The sequence below is a fragment of the Pantherophis guttatus genome, chromosome 14 (genome assembly GCF_059756535.1).
Source record: "Pantherophis guttatus breed Tessera chromosome 14, ASM5975653v1, whole genome shotgun sequence".
Classification (NCBI taxonomy): Eukaryota; Metazoa; Chordata; class Lepidosauria; order Squamata; family Colubridae; genus Pantherophis; species Pantherophis guttatus.
In genome coordinates, this window is record NC_142076.1 from 2,851,678 (window position 1) to 2,877,534 (window position 25,857).

Genomic DNA, 25,857 nt, shown 5'->3' on the forward strand with positions numbered 1-25,857 from the left:
AGTCGGACATCAGAGAGGCAGAGGAACAGGAGAAGCCTGCTCCTAGTGCGCGCATGCGCAGAGCTGCCAGAAGGCAAGAACAGTTAAAACGAAAGGGATGACTCAGGAGTAAGGCCTGGAGATGATTGGCCCCTCCCATAAGGCTTAAAAGAGGAACAAAGGCACGTGGGCCCAACCTTGTTAATTCTGTTCCCAGTCGGCATCTCTGTTTGATTCTGGAATCCGTGTGGCTTTGCCAAATAGGTGTTTGGCAGTGTCAAGGGAGATAAAGGTTGGTGATTATCCCGAAGGACTTCTCCCATTTGCAACTAATTGGGACTCAGCTGTGAATGAACGTAATTCACAGTTGTTGCAATAAAAGAGTTTTTTGGGACTACTCGTGTGTTTTAATGACTCAGGAAGCCTAAATCACAACAATAGGTGAGCTGCTTCCATGAGTGGATCCCCAAAAGAAGTGGTTTAACCCAGGGCCGGGCACCAACTCTGACCCATCTGCCACATTATGGGAAATCCCAATGGAGCCAGTGGGCTCATGGTTATCCCGTTCAAAGAACCAACATGGATCGGTTGTCAAGGGCCAAGCCACACCGGCTGCCCCTGGCACAGACATGTGGCCCTGCCATTTATGGCTTTTTGGGGGAAAAACGGGCTGTTTGGGATTCATAACTGACTTGAATTAAATGTGCTGGAGGAGCAAGGCCATGCAGCCAAACAGGCTGAAAAGCTCTACTTTTCCTCCTCTTATTTTTTTAAAAATAAAAAAGTGGTTTCAAATTCACACCTTGCCAGATTCCCGCCCTCCGCTCAGCCCGTTTAAGTCATGTGCAAACAGGATGGCGGGCTTAACTTCCAGAGATAATCAATGGTTTCTCCACCACGGAGATGCTTTGCCAGCCACAGTAATGAAGTCATCTCAGAAAGAGCTTTCACAGCAAGAAAGCCACGACAAAAATAGACAAAAATAACTTGCTCGGGCAATCCGGCAGGCTTCTCCTCCTCCTCCTCTTTTTTCTCGAGTTACAAAAATACGCCTAAAGGATAAGCAACCATGAGCTTTTGCTCCTCCGCTACTGGCACTGCTCACCCAGAGACTGGTCTTGAAACAGCCATCTCGCTTGCTGCCATCCCCAAAGAGGCCCCGAGGTGTTCCTGCTTCTCATTCAGCCGTGATCTCACTGCAGAAAAGCAGCGCCAGGCCCACCCACCACTGCCCCCCTGGCACCAGACCCCAAAGAGAGGAGAAGACGCTTTGCCTGAATAGCCCACCTCACATCATCCACCATCCATCTCAAGGTCCCCAGCAGCAACCGATCCAGCTCTCTCTCTCCTCCCCCCCCCTCCCCGGCAGTTGCTTCAAGAAAAGAAAATGTAGGTAGATCAGGGAGTCATCAAGCAACCACAATCTGTGATTGTGTGTGTGTGTGTGTGTGTGTGTGTGTGTGTGGGTGGGTGTGTGGTGTGTGGTGTGTGGGGGTCCTTGGCAGTCACACGGGGTAATGGGAAACAGATTTCCCTGGTGTTGCTTTCCCACGTTTCCCTCATTCGTCTCCCCTCACTGAATTGGGCTGAGAGCAATGCTCCACCATGTTTACCTCACAGGGTGACTCCCCAAAACAAAATGGATGCAGGGAAGAGAGTACCACAACATCCCTGAGGATTGGGGATGGTTCTGCAGCCGGTGAGCAAACAAGAAACAGCAAATAGAAGGTCAAAGGAACAACTTTTCAAGAAAAGGTTGGACAGTCATTTGTCTGGGGTGGAATAAGGTCTCCAGCCTTGGATGAGGGGTTGGACTAGAAGACTTCCAAAGTCCCTTCCAGGACTGGGCCCTCCAAACAATCCAGAGGTCTGAACTCCAAGGCCCTACAAACATATGTGCCTCAAAAGTCTTGTTCTGGTCCCAAGGAACCTCCCAAAATTTGGGCATTTAATAATCTTAATAATTTCATTCTTCATTATAATGTATCTAGGGAAAAAATTATATACATGACTGGAGACTAATCACTGTATTTAGATGACCTAAGTAAAAATGGCATAAAGTTAACTTTATTTTCTTTCATGCCTCCTCCACCTACTTTGGAACATCCTTTGCAGATACTCCTAAATTGTGGAGAGTGGACCATCCTTAATGATAGACTGACCGATCCCTGGTTCTCTCACATGAACATTGGTTTAGAAGAAACGTCTATGATGTATTCATAGGAGAAGAGGGGTAGCTTCATCCATCCTTGTCAATTCTTAACACAAATCTCTCCCAGCCCTGTTGTTTGTCTTCAACCTTCTCTGTCCCAGCAAAATGAGGAGGAAGTTAGGTAAAGAACTGGCAACAGAAGATCGGAATATTCCCATCTTAACAATCACTCCTCTATATATCCATCAGCAAAAATGCTTAAATTCCAGTATCATCCTTTAATCAAGAATAACAGAATAACAGAGTTGGAAGGGACCTTGGAGGTCTTCTAGTCCTACTCCTGCTCAGGCATGCCAAAGGATACCATCCGAAACCAAACCATATATCTTACCAACCAATGGTCATGTTATTTCCAGCAACTGCAGCGTTTCTCAACCCTAGCAGCTTTAAGACTTGTGGACTTCAACTCCCAGAATTCTCCAGCCATCCATGCTGGCTGAGGAATTCTGGGAGTTGAAATCCACAAGTCTTAACGTCGCTAGAGTTGAAAAACAATGAATTGGACAGGCCCTGTTTTTACTAACTTACCTGGTGACACTGGACACCAAGAAGTTCTGGATTTCGGGGCTGCTGACAAAGGCCAGACTTCCACTGCCGTGCTCTTGGCAAAGCCTCTGGGCCTCCAGCCATTCTGCTTTTTCTGCTCCAAGCCAATAGCAGTGGCTGTTCCCAGGGAAGACCACGCTGTCCGAGGGGCAACCAGGAAGGACCACTGCACAGCAAAAAAAAAAAAAAAAAAGGCATGAGTGAGCTTTTGGACTGTGCACAGAAGAGACAGTTTCTGGCTCCTTGAAACTACCAGTCCATTGATGATCTGGGAGAAACACCAATTTTGTCTAAACCTCAAAGCTTCCTCTATAAAGCCATGTCTCCTTTTCCATCCTCTTTTGATCCGTGCAAGGTCAAAAACATTCCAGGAAAGATAGAGAGTTTCAAATACTGAGAAGCAGATGCGTCAACCTCTCTTTTCATAAACTCAGGGTTTAAGCTGTACCAGAGATACGACAGGCCCTTAAGTCCTCATTCGCCCAGAATACTTAGCACTGGTGAAATCCTGAGCCTACAAACCTGGAAGGGCAGAGGGTTGCAACTTTAAAGAGGCTCATGCTACCCGGTCTTGGGCATTTTCATAGATCCTCTTTCTCCCTGAGATGGCTTGCTTACCGCTGTGGATAATAGGACCTCACAACAGCCTCCATCTCAAGCCGAAGGCAGAAATCAGATCAAAGCAACACATACAGCAAAATGCTGATAAGACTTTTCAAGGCTTGGTAGCTCTAAACTAGAAGTTGTCTCTTGTACCCTAAGATACTTTCAATTTGATTTCTTTTGATTGTGGAAGGAAAATTAGAGGTTAGGAACAAGTCACTTTATCTTTCAGGCTCATTTTTCCCTAACGATGAGAAGATCTTCAAGAAGAATTCTCCACGAATCATGGTTCTTGAAGATTCGAGGCTGGGGAAGGATGGCTTATGGCAATGCCCTCCACATCTATGAGAACCTGCCCCAAGGGGGAGATTCAGAAGGAAGAGTAACATTGCCCGCGTAAATCCAGTTGGCAGAATTCTTCGTTCAGATCAGTTCAGAATGAAGACGGTTAGGGCCCATTCAAAGCTTCAGCGTGGCTCACTCACTCCTCACCTCTTCCGGGCTCCTGGTCCTGGATAGTGATGTTATAGGCCACCGAGAGGCCGGTTCCTCCACGATTCCTTATATGTAACTGTAAACTTTCATTGGTCTTCACCAAAGAGGGACACTGAAGCGCCATTTCCTCAGGGGAGGCCAGCACCTCGATTTCGGTCTGCGACGAGACAAACCGGTTGCCGACGAAAACAGTGGCTGTGATGTTGAAGAGTCCTGGCAACGTGTAGACCTGAAGGACGGTGGTCTTGGTGGTATTGAAAAGCCCCGTTTCATCTCCAAAGTCCCACTGAATGGTGCCCACAGCAACCGGAAGGTGGAGAAGGAAAGGCACCTCTTGGTAAACACCACACAGAGTCCCCGGGCCCTCCAAGGACATGGGCAGCACAGCCGGAAAGACCCTGGAAAGCAGCGTTGGGCCCCCACAGAGGGGTCCAGCCAGGGGCCTGGCACAGAACGGCAAACAGCCAGAGGAAACGTTGGGCTCCAGGGCAAAGCCACAAAAGCAGTCAGCTTCCTCACTGAAGCCCCCATAGTCTTGCCCGTCGGCATAGCAAAGTGCGCTGCACATCTCCTCCGTCAGGTTCTGTGGCAAACGGGAAGTGAATCGGATGACAGACTCAGCTCCGCCTGTGCTGTTGTCCGGCAGGCAGGCGACGTAATTGGCTCCTGGAAGGAGAAGCAACAGAAGCACAGCCAGGTCAGGGAGCCAGTCCAACACCTGCCATCTTACCCCCACCCACCCCCACCTGGGGATGCTCTCTACAGACCCCGTAACTCTGGGCCATGCAACCCGAGAGAGAGGATCCTGCTTGGGTGAAGTGGAGGGAGGTTCCCTAGGCTAGGAATAGTCAACCCCACTAGTCGACCAGACCAGGGAACTCCACCAAAAGGCTAAGACTCATTTCACTGAGATTGGCTGTAACACAATCAATCTGATGTTATTATTGTGTTATTGTGACTCAGGTACACTCAGACGCCGAGATACAGGCAGTTGCGTAGATGACCCTACACAAAAGGTGCCAGGTTTTGACCTTCCTCGCCAGCATTGGTCAACTCTGAACAGGATCCGTACCCAACGTGGTGTCTGCCAGGACTCATTGTTTAAATGGGGTTTTGTCTCTACCCCTCAGTGTGATTGTGGTGCTCCTCGACAAAATATCCACCACATTGTGTCCGAATGTCCATCAAGAGCTTACACCAGCCCAATGTCAGATTTTTTCAACATAGATCACCCTGTCCTTGAATGGCTGGGTGGACTGGACATTAACATTTGAACTACTATAAGTCCATGTATTTGCCATACGCTAAATAAATAAATGTGACTCAGGTCTCTACCTCCTCCCTGTTCTTATACTCCCTGTGAATCAATCTATGGAGACTCTCAACCACCCAGGTCATGCTTGTCCCAAAGGTGCTTTTTTTCCAAAAGGAAACCTTTCTTGTTTGGTTGTTGTTGTTGTTTTCAAAGAAAAAACTAAGAAAGTCCAGTTGCCTTTTGGAAAAAAAAACACCTTTAGGGTACCTGTGAATCAGGGAGAGATTCACCTGAACTGCTTCTTGTTCCTCTGGACTTAAAAAGAGAGTTTCATCCTCCTTTGCCTAGATAGTGATCCTTGTAGACTTCTGTCAAGATCACCCTCCACACTCTCAACAACACGGGTGTCAAACACAAGGCCCGCGGGCCAGATTCAGCCCACAATATAGTCAGATCCAGCCCACGGAGCCATCCTGGAAAATATAAGGGGCCGGCCCGCATGGCTTGAGCCCAGTCTACCCAATGCAAAGAGGAAACATGCCAGCACTTTGTGGAGTGGCGTCAAGCTGGCCACCCCCACCCAGTTGGCCACACCCAGTGAGTGGCATCAAGATGGCCACGCCCACCCAGTTGATCACACCCGCCCAGTTGGCCATGCCCGCCCAGCCCCCTGAGTCAACCACAGCCCTGATGAAATTGAGTTTGACACCCTGCTCTACAAGAACTTGTCACATTTTGCAGTGTATAGTTGAGCCAAGCCAGACACACCAACCTCTAAGAAGCAGACCAGACCAGGATCGGGGGAGGGAAGTGCTCAGTTTGGGGGAATCCCAATGAGACCAACTGGGAAAGTCCTGAATACCCACTAACGTGAGACAGATAGACAAGGTTCACAGAATACAGGTATTCTCCAACTTACAACCACAATTGAGCCCAACATTTCTGCTGCTAAGCGAAACATTTGTTAAGTGAATTTTGTCCCATTCTACAACCTTTCTTGCCACCGTTAAGTGAATCACTGAGGGTGTTAAGTTACTAACACGGTTGTTACGTGAATCTGACATTGACCTTATTGTCAGAAGATTGCAAAAGGAGATCACATGACCTTGGGACGCCGCAATCATCGTAAATAGGAACCATCATCCAAATTTTGATCAGGTGACCATGGGGATGGTGCAACGGTTGTAAGTGTGAAAAACGGACACGAGTCACTTTTTTCAGTGCCGTTGTAACTTTGAACGTCACTAAATGAACTGTTGTAAATCGAGAACTTCCTGTACATGAAACTTGATGAATTAAACCATGTGATACCCTGATACTCTCCTCTTTAAATATCCTTCTCACATTTAATCTAAAGTTACATTTCTTTCTCCTACTTTTTCTCCTACCCTCCTCTTTTAATTTCCTTGCTTCCTTGCTTATTTTTCTTCATCCCGAAAACCAACAGAATATTGGACTCAGAGGTCCATTTATGTAAAAAGGTGACCTGTACAAAACTGGGGCCCTGTTTTATGGGGCCTGATTGTGGCTGATTGACTTCTGGGCTTCTGCTCTCCAATGCTTCCTTCCCCACTGCAGACCCACATGCCCCGGCCCTTCTCTGCCTTACCGCAAGTAGTGTCACTGAAGGAGACGTTGAAAAGCGGAAGGTCGGCCAATTCCAGAGGCTGAGCACACTGAGTCTCGGACGGACGGGACACCTTCACGTTTCTCTCTTCAACCCAACGGGGGAGCCAGGCCAGATTGCAATCACAAAAAAACGGATTCCCACTTAAGTCTCTGAAAGACACGGGGGAAAATACAGGGTGATAACAAAAAAAAAAACCCAGCCTCTTCTCATTCTGCAATAACTACTGAAATACAAGTGGAAGGATGAGGGAGAAAAAACAGAGGAGGTTTTCCATACTGACCTGCATTCCATATTCAAGGCACGCTGTAGCACCACCCTAGCCAAGAAATAAAACTCCACATCTTGGCCTTAGCACAACTGAATTTAGACAACTGTGGCTTATTCAACAAAGCATGGTTAAAAAAAATAATAACAATGTGTGACTCCAGCCAGTGCGTGAAATTACTTAACTGCCTAGAGTTCACAAGTAATGAGACAGGAGACAAATTGCTTACATAAATATTTAATACGCTGATGGTTGAATTTGGATGGCTTAAAGAGCCGTGGTGGCGCAGTGGTTAGAATGCAGTACTGCAGGCTACTTCTCTGACTGCCGGCTGCCAGCAGTTTGGCAGTTCAATCCTGACCAGCTGAAGGTTGACTCAGCTTTCCATCCTTCTGAGGTGGATAAAATGAGGATCCAGATTGTTGGGGGCAATTTGCTGACTCTGTAATCCACTTACAGAGGGCTGTGAAGCTCTATGAAGCGGTATATAAGTGCTATTCCTTCCTTCCTTCCTTCCTTCCTTCCTTCCTTCCTTCCTTCCTTCCTTCCTTCCTTCCTTCCTTCCTTCCTTCCTTCCCCCACTGCCAGAAGTTCGATCCTGACCGACTGGCTCAAGATTGAGTCAGCCTTCCATCCTTCCGAGATCGGTCAAATGAGGACCCAGATTGTTGGAGGCAAGAGGCCAACTCTGTAAACAGCTTAGAAAGAGCTGTAAAGCACTGTGAAGTGATATATAAGTCTAAGTACTACTGCTAATGCTCTTCCTTTTCTCCCTCCCTCCCTCCCTCCCTCCCTCCCTTCCTTCCTTCCCAGTGGTTAGAATGCAGTATTGCAGGCTAATTCTGCCCACTGCCAGCAGTTCGATCTTGACCAGCTCAAGGTTGACTCAGCCTTCCAACCTTCCGAGGGGGGGTCAAATGAGTTCCCAGATTGTTGGGGACAATAGGCTGACACTGTAAATCGCCTAGAGACGGCTGTAAAGCACTGTGAAGTGGTATATAAACCTAAGTGTTACTAAAGAGAGGTAAAACCACTTCTCAGAGGTTATTATATTTCCTCAAGTCCGTGATGCAATCTTGTGAAGAGCATCTGCCAAGGAACAGTGGTGGCAGAAGATGACCATGTTCTCTGGGCTTCGGAAAGTTTTCTTCTTGACTATTGCATGTAACAGGAGGCCTCGCTTTGGCCTGATCCTGCTTATTTATTCCCATACATTTTTGTCAGTCTTAATTTAAATCAGTACTTGATAGGTGTTTGATTAGAAGTTGAAAGCAATCTTGGAAAATGGCACTGGCAAGGCCACTTCAGTTACATTACCAAGGAAACAACATGGATATGCTTGTGCTGACACCAGACTAGCTGGATTGAAAGGAGATTTTACTTGATATTTTGAAAGGGATAAAGATTATAATTACACTAATCCTCTTTAGAATAAGTGGGGGAGTTTAAACCTAGACATGATGAAAACTGTATTATTAGAAATTTTATTCATTTGATATTTTTATTTAACAGCAAGCATACGAAGCATTCCCTGTCAAGTCATAATCCTGAGGAAATTCATGCCTTAGAACAGAGGTCTTCAAACTTGGCAGCTTTAAGACTTGTGGACTTCAACTCCCAGAATTCTGAGAGTTGAAGTCCACAAGTCTTAAAGCTGCCAAGTTTGAAGACCTCTGCCTTAGAAGGAAAGGCTTACACTGTTGTGGTCCTGATGAAAACACACAATTTTTAATAAGATATGTAATATAACGACTCAAATAAGCTGCACTGCTTTCTTCTCCTCCCCCCTCCCCCACGTCCCCCCCAAAGCAGGTAAAAATGGATGCAGCCAAAAACTAATTCAGGAATTTAAGAATTCCAGAATCCTAAGGCCGCATCCCAAGGGAATGAGAACATTTTTGAAAATATAAGATAGTTCAGCACATTGACTTACATTTCAGTTAAATTAAATAAATTATCAAATACTCCATCTTCTATCGAAGAAATCCTGTTGTTGCTTAAATCTCTGCAATCAGAAAAAGACAGAAAAGGGCATGAGTACAAATGAATACACCTTTTCTTCTCTCCCCCCCCCACCCAACCACCTAAACCTCAGGTACAGATCAGGGGTGAAATCCAGCAGGTTCTGGAGAACCGGTAGCAGAAATTTTGAGTAGTTCAGAGAACCGGCAAATGCCACCTCTGGCTGGCCCCAGAGTGGGGTGGGAATGGAGATTTTGCAATATCCTTCCTCCAGGAGTGGGGAGGGAATGGGGATTTTGCAGTATCCTGCCCCTGGGGTGGGGTGGGAATGGAGATTTTGCAATATCCTTCCCCTGCCATGCCCACCAAGCCACACCACGCCCACCAAGCCACGCCCACAGAACCAGTAGTAAAAAAAAATTGGATTTCTCCACTGGTACAGATCATTTTTCATTGGAAAAGGGATAGAATAGAGATCATCAGACGGAAGAAGGCTGAGCTGTTATGCATCTCAAAAGAAGGAAAAAAATTACAAGTTTTGATGTTCCAGGAATGACAGCTGTGCACGGTCCTAAAACGAATGGGTGCTGCAGCTGTGCACAGGAGGGATCTTTCTCCTCACATCATTTACTTACAACACACACCAGCACCCATTCCTGGTTCTCACAATTATGTGGCCTCTTCCAGTTCTGCTTAGCATGTTTCTACTGTCAAAGAAGCGTTATCATTTAGCGTCTTGTAGTTTACTCCCTAAACCAAGATTAAAGCAAGTTAAGGCTTAGAATCAGAATGGAGCTGGAAGGGACCTTGGAGGTCTTCTAGTCCAGCCCCCTGCTCAAGCAGGAGATCCTATACCATTTCAGACAAACGGTTGTCCAAAGTGTTCTTGAAAACCTCCAGTGATGGAGCACTCACAACTTCTGGAGGCAAGCTGATCTGCTGGTTAATTGTCCTCACTGTTAGGAAGTTTCTCTTCCATTAGCATGCCTGAAATTACCTGCAAAGACCTCTGGCTTTTTAGACCTTAAATCAGAGGTGGGTTTCAGCAGGTTCTGACCAGTTCTGGAGAACCGGTAGCAGAAATTTTGAGTAGTTCGGAGAACCGGTAGTAAAAATTCTGACTGGCCCTGCCCCCATCTATTCTCTGCCTCCCAAGTCCCAGCTGATCAGGAGGAAATGGGGATTTTGCAGTAACCTTCCCCTGGAGTGGGGAGGGAATGGAGATTTTACAATATCCTTCCCCTGCCACGCCCACCAAGCCACACCCACAGAACCGGTAGTAATAAATTTTGAAACTCACCACTGTCTTAAATCCCAATGTTCCCATGTAGAGGCAAATCTTCTGTGGCACAATAGCCTTGGTTCACACTTGTCAGAAGGAATCCTTTTCTGGTGTTGTCTTAAGTCAACATTTCCCAATGAAAAGGGCCAACTGCTGTTGGTCAGGCATGGCCTTCCCATTTACCCACCTCTCCCTTCCGGCAGAGAGAAGCCAGGGAGCTTCAGGGGCATTCAACACACTGCCCTCTCAACTCTTTAGGTCTAAGACAACATCTGAAAGTTTGCCCACCTCTGTCTTTAGAAGATGTTGCTTGTGAATTCAAAACAAAGCCCGCCCACTTTGGAGAGGTCAAAGGAACAGGAGAGCTGAGGGGTCTCTGAGCCTGGTTGTTTTCTTGCAGATGTTTTATTAGCAGAAGTTTCATTCTGATGATCCTACCTAGTTTGAGTAATGAAACAGCTGCAAGAAAACAAGCAAGCTCAGAGAGGACCAAAGACCCCTCATTTCAACTCAGAGCTACAAATATTCTCCCTCAATGGACCTGTAACCACCTTCTGAGAGGTCCCGAGCCCATCCAAATTTAGCTTGGAACATGCTGTTGTCAGAGGCTATTTCATTGCTTTGCCGGACAGTGAGAGATGTCCTCTCACGGTCCGGCATCATGAGAGGAATAAGAAGCCCAGCTACAATGGCAACCCCAGACTCACAAAACTACACAATGGAAAGAGCTAAAAGCAGTTGGCTTCCATGACAGGAACGTCAGTCCTCCTCTGAGGAAATCATAAGGAAGGAAAGATTTCAGATCTCTCAGAGCAAGGCAGACAGAAGATTCACTGGGCCTGAGGAATTTATTTAATCCAAGGAAAAAATGCAGTGACAGAAAATATGGATTGCCTGAGAACTGGCTCTCATGCTTAAAAGCTGCTTTTGTCCAACGGCCCCAGGCATCCACAGTCGTAGTTAGTCTTGCTGCCCTGCTAAGCCTTTGACAAGAGATGCAACATCTCCAAAATGGTAGGACTAGGACATAAAACACAGAATAATAGAGGTGGAAGGGACCTTGGAGGTCTTCTAGTCCAACCCTTGCTCCAGCAGGAGACCCCGTACCATTTCAGACAAGTTTATTTATTTATTAAATTTATATTGCCGCTTATTCGCCCATGGTGACTCAAGGTGGCTTACAGAATATAAAACCACATTTAAACCAATAAAACTAATACAAAGAATCAAATTAATTAATATAGTATAATATAAGAAAATCACCCCCTACCCCCATGGCTGTCCAGTCTCTTTTTGAAAGCCTCAAGGGATTGAGAACCCACAATCTCTGAAGGCAAGCCACTGGCTTACTGTTCTCACTGTCAGGCAATTTCTCCTTAGTTCTAGGTTGCTTCTCTCCTTGATTAGTTTCCATCCGTTGCTTCTTGTCCTGCCCTTCTGGTGCTTTGGAGAATAGGTTGACCCCTTGACTTTGTAGAAACCCTTCAAATATTGGAAAACTGCTATCATGTCTCTCCTTCGTTTCTTGGTTTCTGGCCTGAGATGCTTTTCTTGATTTCAGTTTTGAAGAAGCAGAAGATGGCTTATCTATGGGCAGCAGCCTTCATACAGTATCTGACTAATGCAAGGGTTGTAGGAATGAATTATCCGTGTTTTCTTTTTCGAAAAGGCCTATATGGCTCTTCGCTTCAAAATAGTGTGAAACGGCATAGCTGAAAATGGCTGTATCTGACTTACTGCTTTTCCCACAAGGATCTCAAGCGGGAGGAACACTAGGCATTGCCTGACACCTTGAGTTACTTACAAAGTAATATAGGCAATATAAAAATCTAATGAATAAATAAAATAAAATTTTATTCCTTGGCTCTTGGTGTTTCTTCCCCTGGTATAGTGATATATTCTTGGAATTATATTACATTACATTATTACTACTTTTTAAATTGTTGTAATAAGTAAGTTGTTTGTTGCCTAGAATTGCTTGGATGATTGAGGTAACTTATATATTGAACTGCTGCTGCTGCTGTTGCTGTTACAATTAAAGGCTCAGACATTGCCAGAAAAGAGAATCTGGCCTTGGAAACAGGATGGATTCACATTAGGAATTCAGCCCTGAAATCCCACATTTGGGTCATGTTTAATTTTTTTCCAGGGTATCCATATTATGGCTTAACACAGCACTGGGCATAAATTGTCTTCTTTGCTTTATCTGTTGGTTGCTGCTTTTATTTTATTTATTCATTTAAAAGGTTCACTGTATGTAGTCTCCCATCTTATATCGAACTCTGGGCTGCCCTTTATTAGTAATAATGTTTTTTTACTTGTTTGTTTGATTTTGGTTTATCCTGAAGTATGAATCTATCTATTGTGGCTTATTGCAGTAGTTCTCAGTAGTTGCCGGAATGTTATGATTTAAACCTTGAGTTAAGTCTTGGGGATCTGTGGCCGTGATCTGTGGCCACAAAAAGTATTTAAGGGGAGTCCGTGGTGAAAAAAAAGGTTGAGAACCACTGGCTCATTGGATTGTGCCGACTAAGTCACTACAGTTTGTTCAGGAAGTCACAATTTAAAATGGTAGTTTTCCTAACCCAGCTTCTATCATCACTGAAGCATCTTTCTCGCGCATCTTGTTCACACTTTACGGTCTTGTTTTTGCATTGTTTCTAAATTCTCCATCAAATTTGCAGCCATAGAAATTAAGCCAATGTTTTCTCAAAATTTCTCAAGGACGACTACTAATGGGAAGGCTTTTCCCACAAGCTTTTCCCTTGGGATAGCTGCAGCTTTGTGGACAGGACATTCCCATCAGCATATATCGTATGGCTACCATGCTCCCTGCACATGCTTCCAAAATTTCCTTCTTCTTAGAAAGACATTTCAAAAGCTAGCTCAGTTCCGGTAAGGAAAAAAAAATGCTAGAATTCTTTGCCTGACACTAGTAGTGTGTGCTAATCTTCTAAAAAGTCGTTCCCAATATCATCTTCAACTTGTTTTGCTAAAGACAGATGCTCAAAATCAGGAACACGGGATATTGGGAGCATGTGGGATTTGATAAAAACAGACTGTAATGGCGCATCAAACACTCTTCATTTTGAACAGGTATATAAAGGTACATAATTGGGAGACGGTGAGTTATAATCCTGCCTTAGGCCATGGAGGATGGCTGGGTGACTTTGGGCAAGTCCCTTCCTCTCAGCCCAATCCACCTCAAAGGGTTTTTGTTCTGGGGAAAGTACGAGGTAGATATTAGATATGTTCACTGCCTAAAATAAAAAAAAAAATCCAAGGTGGTGAAATCCTCATCAGTCAATTGCAAAAGGCAGCTTGACTCAGAACAGCTTACATCCTTTGTGTGGATACCTTTAACGCCATTAAACATCCAGATCTGCCTATCCCAGGTCCTTGAGAAGGACTCGGTAGGTAAATAAAATTGTCAAATCCAATCTAAATATCTGGTAGATTGTGGGACCAACTATAATCATCATCATCATCCACTATATGGAACTATTGCTTGTATCCTCTTTTTAATGCTAGAGCACCAGTAATGGTGAACCTTTTGGATTTCACATGTCAAAAATTAGAGTAGGTGTAGGAATAGGATGGCATGGCATGGCATGACAGAGAGGAGAAGAGAAGAGGGGAGGGGAGAGAAGGGAATAGAATGGAATGGAATGGCTTTATTGGCCAAATGTGATTAGACACACAAGGAATTTGTCTCCAGTGAACTTACATAAATTCAGAAAATGCCTAATTTGATTCCACCTCAAGGACAAGAGAAACATCTCTCTACCTCCCCATCTAGGCCAGCCTGAACAGTGGCACCCAAGGCTGAGCTTGAAGGAGAAGCCCGGGTCTGGATTTCAATGCCTAGACCTATGGCTGCCTCTCAAAAAGGCCACCCTGTGCTACAGGGGAAGAGGGCGATGCCCCCCCAGCCCAGGACTCCACAAGGTCAGTCATGTACCTCTTCCCTTCCTGCTTTCCCCGTGGCCCACCTGAGGCCGCCGTGTTCTTGAAGCAGCTTCTCCCCTGGCCTCTGCAGCCTCTAAAGTCTGCATGAAAGCAGGTCCCCTCATGTGACTTTTGGAGGCTCCAGAGGCCATGAGACACCCCATTGTTGCATGTCCTCCACAGCCTCAGGAAACTGAGTAAGAACAGGGTGTGCTTTCAAGAATAATTGTTGTCGGGTATTGATGAATGTTGGTGTGTCACCCAACACGTTGTGGCATGTCACCTTTGACACACATGTCATGGGTACACCATCACCCAGTGGTGAAATCCAATTTTTTTTACTACCGGTTCTGTGGGCGTGGCTTGGTGGGCGTGGTGTGGCTTGGTGGGCATGGCTTGGTGGGCGTGGCAGGGGAAGGATACTTCAAAATCCCCATTCCCTCCCCATTCTGGGGCCAGTCAGAGGTGGTATTTGCCGGTTCTCCGAACTACTCAAAATTTCTGCTACCGGTTCTCCAGAACCTGTCAGAACCTGCTGGATTTCACCCCTGCCATCACCGCTTTAGAGCAGGGGCTCCCAATCTTGGCAGCTCTCAGACGCTTGGACTTCAACTCCCAGAATTCCCCAGCCAACATGCGATCCCATCAGCCACTGTCTCCATTCAAGCCATTCAACCGGAATTGAGGACTAAAAGCTTCTTTAAATTAAAACCCCCGCTGAGATTCCCTGAGTACAATGTAAACGTTCCTCTTCAGCTGAATTATGCAGAATTATTTGCAGGGCTGCAAAAACAGGATATCTCAAAAGTACTTACAGTTTTGCCAGAGAAGTCAAGTGCAGGAACACTTCAGCATTTAAGGTGCTGATCTTGTTATTGGAAAGATCCCTGGGGAGAAAAGGAGCAGATTAAGCTTATTATCATAGGCAATTATGCTTATCTCTGCACTCTGAACAAGAAGCTGGAAAACATGGACTTGCTCAGCATAGTTGACACGTTTCAGCTACCAGTTACTCCGTGTCCCTCTAATGCTGGATTATCCATGGGGAGAAATGAACCACCATATTCATAAAAAGAGCCCAGAATATTTCACCGATAAAATGCATTCAGGAGGTATAAATAAATATAATGGGTTGTGCTGTGAACACAAAACAACAGTTATTTGAGGAAAGTTACATAAAAATCCATTCCTTAAGTTAAAACCATTTTTTGAAGCCAAAGAAATCCCACTCTCTTTAAAGTAGTCTCTGTGGGACTACTGACAGACCAACTATAAATAGGAAAGCAGTGCCTTTCCATGTTAAAAAGGAAGGATGAAAAGCAAGCAATTCACTGTTCCCGCATCAGCAAATATTTATGCTAGTTTCTCGTCTCTTCCAAAATGTCCCCCTTGCTTTAAAAGCCTTTTTATCTTCTTCAAACAGGTTTTAAGGACTAGGCTGTTTCCATTTGCTTTTTAATTGTAGCTGTAATTCATAGTTGTGCTTTTAATTATCCCAGATATTTATAAGATAGATAGATAGATAGATAGATAGATAATGTATGTGTATGTGTGTGTGTGTGTGCGTATGTGTATGTTATGTGTGTGTGTGTGTGTGTGTGTATATATATATATACATATATATATATACACACACATATATCTCAATACTTGCTGATAGCATCAATCCATCTTGAAAAAAATGGTGTAGGGCAGTCAGGTTGCTACTGGTTCTCGCAGGTTCTTGCAAACCAGTAGTGGAAATTTTGAGTAGTTCGGAGAATTGGTAAATACCACCTCTGCCTGGCCCCGCCCCCAATCTATTCACTGCTTCCCGAGTCCCAGCTGATCAGCTAGAAGGAAAAGATCAGGGCTCACTTGACAAAGAAGAGAAGAAAAAAAAAACAAGACACCTTAGCTTTAAATTGAGAAGCCAAGAAGCCTCCCAACTGATCGGCTAGAACCGATCCGCTCCTTGGTGGTGGTAGATTGGCAATTGAGGCCAATTGTGGCCAAGCTGCTTGAAAGCGGTTTCCGATCCTCTTGGTGGTGGCAGAGCGGCAAAAAACTGTTTAAACTCTTGCCGCGCCCTTCAAAGGGCCGCCCTACAGCTGATCAGTGTTAAAAGGCAGTGTGGTGGTAGACCAGTGCACTCCAAAAAGAAATGGGTAGACCGGAACGGCTCTGCAAGCAGTTAAAAGCTGGTAGACCAGTACCTCTGCTAAATCCTAAAGAACTGTTTGTCACATGACCATCAAACCACGCCCATGAAATAAGCCACGCCCACAGAACCGGTAGTAAAAAATTTTAGAACCCACCTCTGAGGGCAGTGATGGCTAACCTTTTCCGGACCAAGTGCCCAAAGCACCCAAACCCCCAAAATGCAATGCATGTACACCCCTCCTGCACACACCCCACGCATGCATGGCAGAGACCGAAGGCCAGCTGGTTGGTGGGAGGTGCAGGACATGCGCAGTGCAGCTGAACTGGGGCGACAGCTCACGTGCCCACAGAGAGGGCACTGCATGCCCCCTCTGGCATGTGTGCCATAGGTTCGCCATCACAGGTGTAGGGTTTCCTGTTTGGGTGGGTAGGTGGGGTTGGACTAGATGGCCTACAAGGTCCCTTCCAACTCTGTTAATCTGAGACCTAAAACAAGATGGGTTGATGCTACTAGCAAGTATTGCGGGCCCAATTGGCAAAGGAAAGCTCAGGACCGAATGGGCTGGAAACAGGCGGAACAGGCCCTCATCCTGCAATGGATAGACAATGATGATGGAAGGATGATAAACATACATAAACACACAGTATAGATATTAAAAAGCTGTTATTATAATACTGCTATTTTGATTAATGGTAGACACGTGGGATTGTATTAGTAAATTCTCACATCTAGTTTTATTGTACTATATAGGCTTTAAGCAAAGATTAATTACAAGTATAATCAACATTCAATTTGGTAGCTAACACAGTTTGTGTTAAATCCTCCACTGGCTGAACCACAGTCAGATCCCCAAACAATCCTCATTGCTCATTTCAGAAAACAATTATGTAAAAAAAAAAAAAAAAAAAAAGCAATATTTTTCTCCCACTGAAACCAAATTAAAACTTTTAGGTTAAATGAGATTTATCAAAATAGAAAGAGGTTTTTGTTTTTAAGGCAAGAAAATTGTGGCGTATTTAAGAGATGAAAATATTGCAGCCTCTTCTGAAAAGTGAGGGATTCCCTATATTTAATCTTGGGGGGTTTTTTTGTCTGTTGTTTGCCTCCAGCCAAAACAGATCCCGCGCATAAATGTTGTGCTTTTCATGTGCAAAGAAGCAAAGACCCCTGAAGAAAAGTCATGCTCCTCCCATGTGGTGGGTGGAAAAGTCTTGGCCAGAAGCCCCCCAGAAGGCACCCAGCTCAATTCCCTTCCCTCCCACTCCCAGCCAATTTGCTCGGAGGGACCAAGACCAAAGAAATGCCACTCAAGGAGCTCTAACTGCAGCCTCCTTGTTTTTCTACCTCCAAGTACATTTTCCTTGGCTCTGGGACATGTACCGCTCCTCCCGTGTGCCACTAAGAAGGGCTCCCCATCTCCTGCCCCAAGGGTGGAGGGGCTTCCTCTACGTAACATCATCCTGCTGCATCCTTCAGTCTGACTGGGGAGGGGGAGCAGCTGGGTTTTTTTAAAGGCCAAGTCCAATGTAACAGCTAGTCTGTTACCCCACCACTCAGTAAAATGTAGACAGTAAAAGATGCTAAGGGAAACATCACTGTGCTGGAACAGTTTGGCTCAGGGGGCAACTGCAGGGAAGAGGGGCAAAAACGTCAAGATGGTTGCCATTTTTATCTGCATGGCAACATAAAGCGGGGAGGGGCTTCAACCATATGATTGTAGCTGTCATTTTCCTTCTACACACATATACACAAAACTGCAAACACCCCTGGTTTTGTTATTTTGGGGTTGGGTATCGTTCATAAACCTTTCGGACCTCAGGGACCACTACATTCATAATTTTAAATCCCACGGACCACTAATAGGATCTGCCTAATGACCGGCTGAGTGGGTGGTCATGTGACTGGATGGGCGTGATCAACTTGATATCACTCACGTCGAAGGGCGCCTCACCGGCCTCTACTCGCCCCTCCCCTCCCAGCCCCTCCTCGCCTGCCTGCCTGGGCTCCTTAGGGCCCCAACAGGAAGCAGTTGTTGGAGCTAAGCAGCCACCACGAGAAAGAGTTGGCAAAACAGCTCAGTTCAAATTGGATCTGACTGAGAAGGAGACTCAGCAGAAGCACCTCACTGAGGACTAGGAGCATAGGCTTTCCAAGCAGAGGGAAGACCTGCGGAAGTGTAAGGCCAGGTACCGGCGCCTGGAGGCTCAGTGGGCTGAGATGGTCAGCCACTTCCAGGCCATGAGGCAGTCCCACTGGAACGAGGCCCTCTGGCTCTTTGCCACCAGCGGCTCTTCCCTCCAGCCTTCACCCAAAGCCCCACACCAGGAGGACGAAGCAGACCCCAAGTCGGAATTTCTGCCCCCCCTCCGACCCACACAAAAGACCCCGAAGGGGAAGACTCTCTGCAGCAACACAAACGTTCATTGCACGTATCCGGCCCAGGGGCCATAGTTTGAGGACCCCTGACTTAGTGCAATATAAAAAATGCAAATAATTTTTCTGTGGACCACCAGAATTTTCTTGTGGACCACCAGTGGTCCACGTACCATCAGTTGGTGACCGCTGGGTTAAAGCGTTTTATGTGAATTTAACCAACTATGGTCTGTATTTCAAGACAGCTTAGTGTGATGCGTGAAGCCCCTCTGTGCTGGTATGTCTGGAGCATCTTTGGAGAAAAATATAGCTGAGCCACCACAGCCTGGGTTCACACAGCACACCAGACCCCAAAACCGAATTCACAAATGCAGCAGTGGAGTTCATTGAACTTACGAAGCTGAAACCTTATTATGATTTAGTGCAATCTGCGAACTCAATCACAATGAATTCAGCCCTCTGAAGTTTTAGTTTGTGTAGCTGTCACTTTCTCACCCAGACTTTTCAGAGGGTGGGGGCTGCAATGAATTTGCCCCCATCCCACAATCAGAATGGCACCCATGGGCTTGACACCTCCAGTAACACACTCTGCTACTCAATTACTTTTAGGGCTTGATCATGACATCATAAATTCCATCTAAAGCAGGGGTCTCCAACCTTGGCAACTTTAAGCCTGGAGGACTTCAACACCAGGGTTTCACGCACAGAGACCAATGCCCTCTCCCACACAGCATGTTCCTGAGTCCGGGCTGAGACAGTCATAAAAGTGACCCTTGGCAAGAGGGCAGATCAAAGCATTGGTGGGGCAATGTGCTGTGCACAAGGACCAGCCTCAGAGGCTCATTCACCGCGCTTGACTCTTCCCCCAGCACAGCAGAAGGGGTACTCCTGTGAGCCCATTAAAAAGCCAGCATTCTCCTGCCAAGGGTGATGTCATGTTCCCATGACGTCATCTGCAGAGAGAAAAGCGGGTAGACGGGAGTCTTGCCCTCCCCTGGTGTTTCTGATGTGTGGCCTGCAACCAGAGCCTTAATGGGGAAAGCATCTGTGCACATCGAGACCGCAGCGAGTCACAATTTTGCCAGGAGGCCAACGGTACGGACAATGATTCAGGGGTTAATGCCAAGCCGTTAGATGGAACTCAGCGTCAAGAGAACAAGGCTGCCAAATGCACCCCCTCGTCCTTTGCTCTCTGGCCTGGCTGCCAATCCCTTTCTCAGCCCAGTTAGGGCTGATTTTGGCCCTTAGAAGCCCCCTCCTGGGTTTACCCGTCCTTCCCCCCACCCCTTTATTCAACACAAAAGACACACCTAAGAGGTATCTCTGTTTTACTGTCTTTCTCGCAGAAAGAAAGTTGCTTTGTTCGGGAGGGACCTGAATATTGTTTTACAGCTGATTTTAACTGTAATTTTATCCACCTGGATTAAATCTGTACAGCACCCAGTGACATAAACATACCAGCTACGGAACACCTGAACAAGTTTGACCTTAACAGGCTATCCTCCAGCCAGGTGTTCTTGCTGAAATCCCAGTCTTGACCAACCCAATATTTCATTATGACATTGTTCTAGTATCCTAAATGTTTTTATATATATATATATAAAAATGTCACACTCTTGAAGCCAGCTTCTTCTGTTTTTAATCCCTCCTCTGTCTTTAGAACTTTAGATCATGTCTACATTAACTTAAACAGTGGGGACCGTAACCATAATCAATCAAATGCTGCATGAACAGGGGTGTCTGGAGGGGAGTCAAAAAAGGCAAGATGGCGACCACAACAATGCCGTCAAAACCCTGCTTTGTTTTCCATGGTTAAGCAAAGTATCAATTAATGGATAAATAAACACACAACATTCCATATGTGACAAGATTTGGTTTTTGCCATAAATAATTTTTGCAATGACAGTTTAACAAGGCATTTTAATTACAGTAGCAATCCATCTTCATTTTTTTTTTCACTTCTTAGTTTGCAAAAAACAGCAACCAGTATTTGTTTTTGTTATCTAATTTTCATGGTCCAAATGCCATGGCAATTAAAATATTTGTTAGAGCAGACAGCAAAACACTTAGTGAATGAATAATGTTTGCAATTTTCTGAGGATAATACAACATCCACACAAAATAACCCAAAATAACCCTATTTTTAATCAATATGTGTTTATGGCAATTTTAAGAGAAATGCAACGTGACAAATTCTATTCTCTCCAAGTTGCAGTATCTCTGCTTCCAGCTGCTCGTTCAGTCCTGCAGAAAAGCCCCCTGCCCCATTTGAAAATAGGAGGCTGGCAAGCCAGAGGGTTGATTAGGCTGTTGCTATGGCAAACGCATTCACATCACAAGTGCAGACAAACACTTACAAGATTATTGACTCTCATCTATTAATCTTCCCAGGGAATGGGGTTTCTTGTTGAATTAAGGCAGGCGAGAGCAAAGAAAATCTCTGTTTTGCCTTTTTGTGCTAAGGCCAGCTGCAGTTGGTGCGTTGATTTTTGATCCCCCTTTCCTCCCCACCCCCACCCACCCCATCCCCTGAGTGGTGGTAAAGCCACCTTGGCACATTCGAGGCATCTTACATGCTGCCCATGGATATTAAAACAAAATATATGGTTATAAATCCAGACAGAAAACCTGAAGGAAACGCTTGGCAGAGTTAGCCACCTCTTCAAATAGCACTCTAAGCCACCTCCACGCAGAAACAATTCCTTCAGCACTCCCTACATATTGAAAATGTCACTTTATTTAGATTTCTTAACGTACGTATGCCGCCTTCTCAAGTTTGTTTTTTTCTCACTGCCAGAACAGTGATGGAAGGGTTGAAGAGAGGAAGAATTTGTAAGCGTGAGGATGTAACCTTTGTAATCCTTCATTTGGATCATTCTAATTGTTAATTCTTTATTGTATCCAATTCTGGATTGTTATTTTTTTTGTTTCTGGATATATTTTTTTCTTTTTGCTTCTTTTTCTTCCTCTCCCTTTTATTCTGAACTGTTTTTCTTTTTTGCATTCAATCATAAAGGCAGTCATTCCTGCCATCTTTATTCCTTTTGTTTCTCTCTTATTTCCTTCTTTCGAAATGTTTTTAACAATTTATAAACTGCCCAGAGTGGCCAGTAGTTGGGTGGCACATAAATTTAATAATTTATTTCATTTATTTTTATTTTATAGACAGATAGTCCTCGGCTTACGACCCCAATTGAGCCCAAAATTTATGTGGCTAAATGAGACAGTTGTTAAGTGAGTTTTGCCCTATTTTACTACCTTTATTACATTGATTATGTACAGGCAGTCCTCAACTTATGACCACAATTGAGCCTAAACTACTGTTGTTAAATGAGACATTTGTTAAGTGAGTTGTGCCCCACTTTATAACATTTCTTGCCACAGTTGTTAAGTGAATCACTACAGTTGATAAGTTAGCAACATGGTTGTTAAGTGACTCTGACCTCACCATTGATTTTACTTGTCAGAAAGTCGCAAAATTCACTTTTGACCCTGGGACATTGCATTGCAACCATCTTAAAAATATGAACCAATTGCTACACGTCTGAATTTTCATGACTTGACCATGGGAATGCTGCTGAATTCTGCTGAAGAGGAACATTTACATTGTACTCAGGGAACCTCAGCCGGGGGTTTTTAATTTAAAGAAGCTTCTAGTCCTCAATTCCGGTTGAATGGCTTGAATGGAGACAGTGGCTGATGGGATCGCATGTTGGCTGGGGAATTCTGGGAGTTGAAGTCCAAGCGTCTGAGAGCTGCCAAGATTGGGAGCCCCTCCTCTAAAGCGGTGATGGCAGGGGTGAAATCCAGCAGGTTCTGACAGGTTCTGGAGAACCGGTAGCAGAAATTTGGAGAACCGGCAAATGCCACCTCTGGCTAGCCACAGAATAGCAATATATGCTCCAAACGACAATCAAGAAGATTTTTATAGAAAATTACACGTGAAAATAATTGAATTGGACTATGATAATATTTGCATGATGGGAAACTTCAATGGTATAGTAGAGGAGTGCCACTGTAACTTTGAACAGTCTCTAAAGGAACGGTTATAAGTCGAGGACTACCTACCTACCTAATTTCTATGGCCACTCATTTCAAACGGGTGACTCTGGGAGGCTCAGAATTCTAATAACAAAAACCTTGAAATGAGAAGAAAAAAACTGATTACTTGAATAACATACACCACTTGGCTCTTCCAATGCCAGGCTGTTTTTGTTTAAGTTTTGCGGTTTGTTTACACCCGGGGTGAAATGCTCCCGGTTCGGACCGGATCGTCCAATCCGGTAGTGATGGCGGTGGGTGGTTCGGAGAACTGGTAGCAAAAATCCCTGCCCGCCCCTCCCATGCCCAGCTGAGCCGCACAATCATCAGAGGCTTTTTTTTTTTACTTTTAAAAGCATTTTAAACAAAAAGGTTGTTTTAAAAAATGCTTTTAAAAGGCTCTGACAATCCCAGCTGAGTTGCCTGATCATCAGAGGCTTTTTTTTTCTTTTAAAAGCAAAAAAAAAAAAAGCTTTTAAAAGAAAACAAAAGCCTCTGACGATCAGACAACTCAGCTGGGATCATCAGACGCTTTTAAAAGCATTTTTTTACAACCTCTTCAGCCAAAGAGATTTTAGAAAAAATGCTTTTAAAAGTAAAAAAAAAAAAAAAGTTGGCCACGCCCACCAAGTCACATTACCCCCCCCCCCACACACACACACACACCAAGCTACAACCACAGAACCGGTAGTAACATATTTTACATTTCACCACTGGTTTACACCCCAGGTTAGGATTGTCTACACTCTACACAATCCACTCATATAGTTAGATGCCTGGGAATACCATTGTTGGTTACAAAACCATGTTCAAATGTTTCTAATTCTCTTCAGCCGTAGAGGAACGAGCAGGGGCAGGGGAAGAGGGTGCCCGGGGGACTGCCTTTGGGTAGGAGTCCTCAGGCTGGAGGCAGGGGACCTTGAAGGCATGGAGGCCAACCCAACACCCCTGCTCAGGGGAAGATCTCTGCCCACTTGGACACACCAGAGCAGGGGTATCCAACTCACAGCTCACAGGCCAGATCTGGCCCACAGGGTGCTTAGATCTGGGCCAAGGGGCTGCCTTGGAAACAGCAAAGGACTGGCCCGCGGTGCCTCTGCCAGCGAAAACAGACCTCTGGAGAGCCGCGCACCCCCCTCAACCATGCCCCCCTGAGATCAAACACAACTGTGATGCGGCCCTCAATGAAATCGAGTTTGACACTCCTGTGCCCGAAGAAGGAGAGTCACCAGTTCCCCTGGCCCTAACTTTCAGCCACAAATTTGCTTACCCAAATTCATGTAAACCCTGCCTTTCTTAATTTCCATCCATTATTCCACCTGTGACTTCCTTACAGGTCCTGTGAGAGGGTGCCACCTTCCCTGCCCGAGTCTTTTCTGCACAAAACCAAACAGATCATATTTTTAAAATCCCCTTCAGAGGCCTTAGTTGCTAGTCTTCTGATCAATTTGATGCCCTTCCCCATATACATGATATTAGTTTATAATATTGGGTGACACAAGTGGGGTCTTTCTCCAGAGCGAAACTGTTCCATGGTAAGATCATCCGGGAACCTTCCTTAGTCAGGCAGGGAAATGAGGTGATAACAAGGCTTTCAAGTTTCTTACTGACTGAGACAGACTCTGCGTATAGTACAGGTAAACCTTGCTTACTGACTGTCTTGTGCAGCAAGGGTTCAAACTTACAATGATTCTGAACTTTGCAATCAAGGGACGACCTTCACAGTGTGAAATGGCCATGTGATTGCCATTAGAGTCAGTATGAGTTGCCCTGGTTTATTTGTTTTGTTTTTCCCCTTCCCCATGCAGAGTTTAGAGAGAAAGGGATTATAAGAGAGTAAGCAGACAGACAATGGGCAATACACATCAAAGGGAATGCAGTGGCACTGGCATCGCTTTACAAATGGCAGAAGGGGGACCAAGAGGAAAGCCCAGCCACTGTCAAATGATTTCCCACTGAGCGGCTGTTTCACTTAGCATCAGAGCTGCTGGTCCCAATTATAGACCCTAAATGTGGACGCTTGTCCTGGGAATCAGAGAATGGGAAACAATTAAATTGAGGCTGAAAACTTTTGCCCTTTTTCGGATGGAATTCCTCTTTCGTGCCAACCGTTCCAATGTGAAAACAAGGCTTGCATTTTTAATTCAGAGAGCTGCATTTTAACCGGTTGAATTAAAGTTCAAAACGAGACTTTGCTACATGATTAAACCTTCCCTTTATGCCTTGTACTTCAGCACCCAGTGCCTCTGACCTACAGAATCTATCTGCCATGGGCCTCGTGGCATTTGAGGAAGGATGATCCCGCTGTTACAGTGGGTGGGTGGGTGAGGGAGACCTCATAAGACTCTGAACAACATACAGAGCCTCTCCCGTCCCTCCTGTTTCCCCACATCCTGCTTCTCTGCAGCGGAGGCGAAAGGAAGAGGAGGATCTGTCCCTTGAAGCCTTCCAAAGGAAACTCTGGTTTTAGAAATGATTCCCTGAAAATAACCTCAGGAACTGTGATCTGCTAAAGCAGGGGTGTCACATCTGGCCCATGGGGGGCTTAGATCTGGCCCACGGGGCCACCCTAGAAACAGCAAAAGACCGGCCCGCGGTGGCTCTGCCAGTAAAAATGGAGCTCAAGAGGGTTGTGTGCAGCCCTTCTGAGCTCCGTTTTCGCTGGCAGAGGGTTGCAGGAGGCTATCTCAGCCGAAAACTGAGCTCGTGAGGAGAGTGGATGGCCCTCCCAACTCCGTTTTCATTGGCAGAGGGTTGCATGAGGCCGTCACAGCCGAAAACGGAATTCGGAAGCCCGTTTTTGCTAGCAAAGTGCTCAGGCCACCACAGGTGCCCCCAACACGAGTGACGTTGAGCTGGCCACGCCCACCATGGCCATGCCCACCCCAGGTCCCCAAGGTTAAACACAACCCTGATGCAGCCCTCAATGAAATCGAGTTTGACACCCCCTGTGCTAAAGCAGTGGACCCAATTTTCTGGATTTGCAGACCAGTGTGTGTGTGTGTGTGTGTGAAGAAATAATTCCATGTGAGCTGCAGGACAGTGTGTGCATGCGGCTCCATTTGCCTGAGTGGCAGGCACCCACACGCATGCGTGAAGCTCCATTTGCATGAGTGGTGGGCA

General features: G+C 45.5%; 1 protein-coding gene across 3 annotated transcripts in view; it reads right to left on the minus strand.

The window, feature by feature from the left end:
* PKD1 (polycystin 1, transient receptor potential channel interacting) overlaps positions 1–25,857 on the minus strand; it is a 204,593-nt gene that overhangs the window by 130,937 nt on the left and 47,799 nt on the right. For all 3 annotated transcript variants that reach the window (XM_087878425.1, XM_087878423.1, XM_087878424.1), the window contains exons 2-6: positions 14,993–15,064; positions 8,919–8,990; positions 6,700–6,869; positions 3,833–4,501; positions 2,720–2,903 (exon numbers count right to left, since the gene is read on the minus strand). In XM_087878425.1, the coding sequence (XP_087734551.1) occupies positions 2,720–2,903; positions 3,833–4,501; positions 6,700–6,869; positions 8,919–8,990; positions 14,993–15,064 (1,167 nt within the window). The remainder of the gene's footprint in view (positions 1–2,719; positions 2,904–3,832; positions 4,502–6,699; positions 6,870–8,918; positions 8,991–14,992; positions 15,065–25,857) is intronic.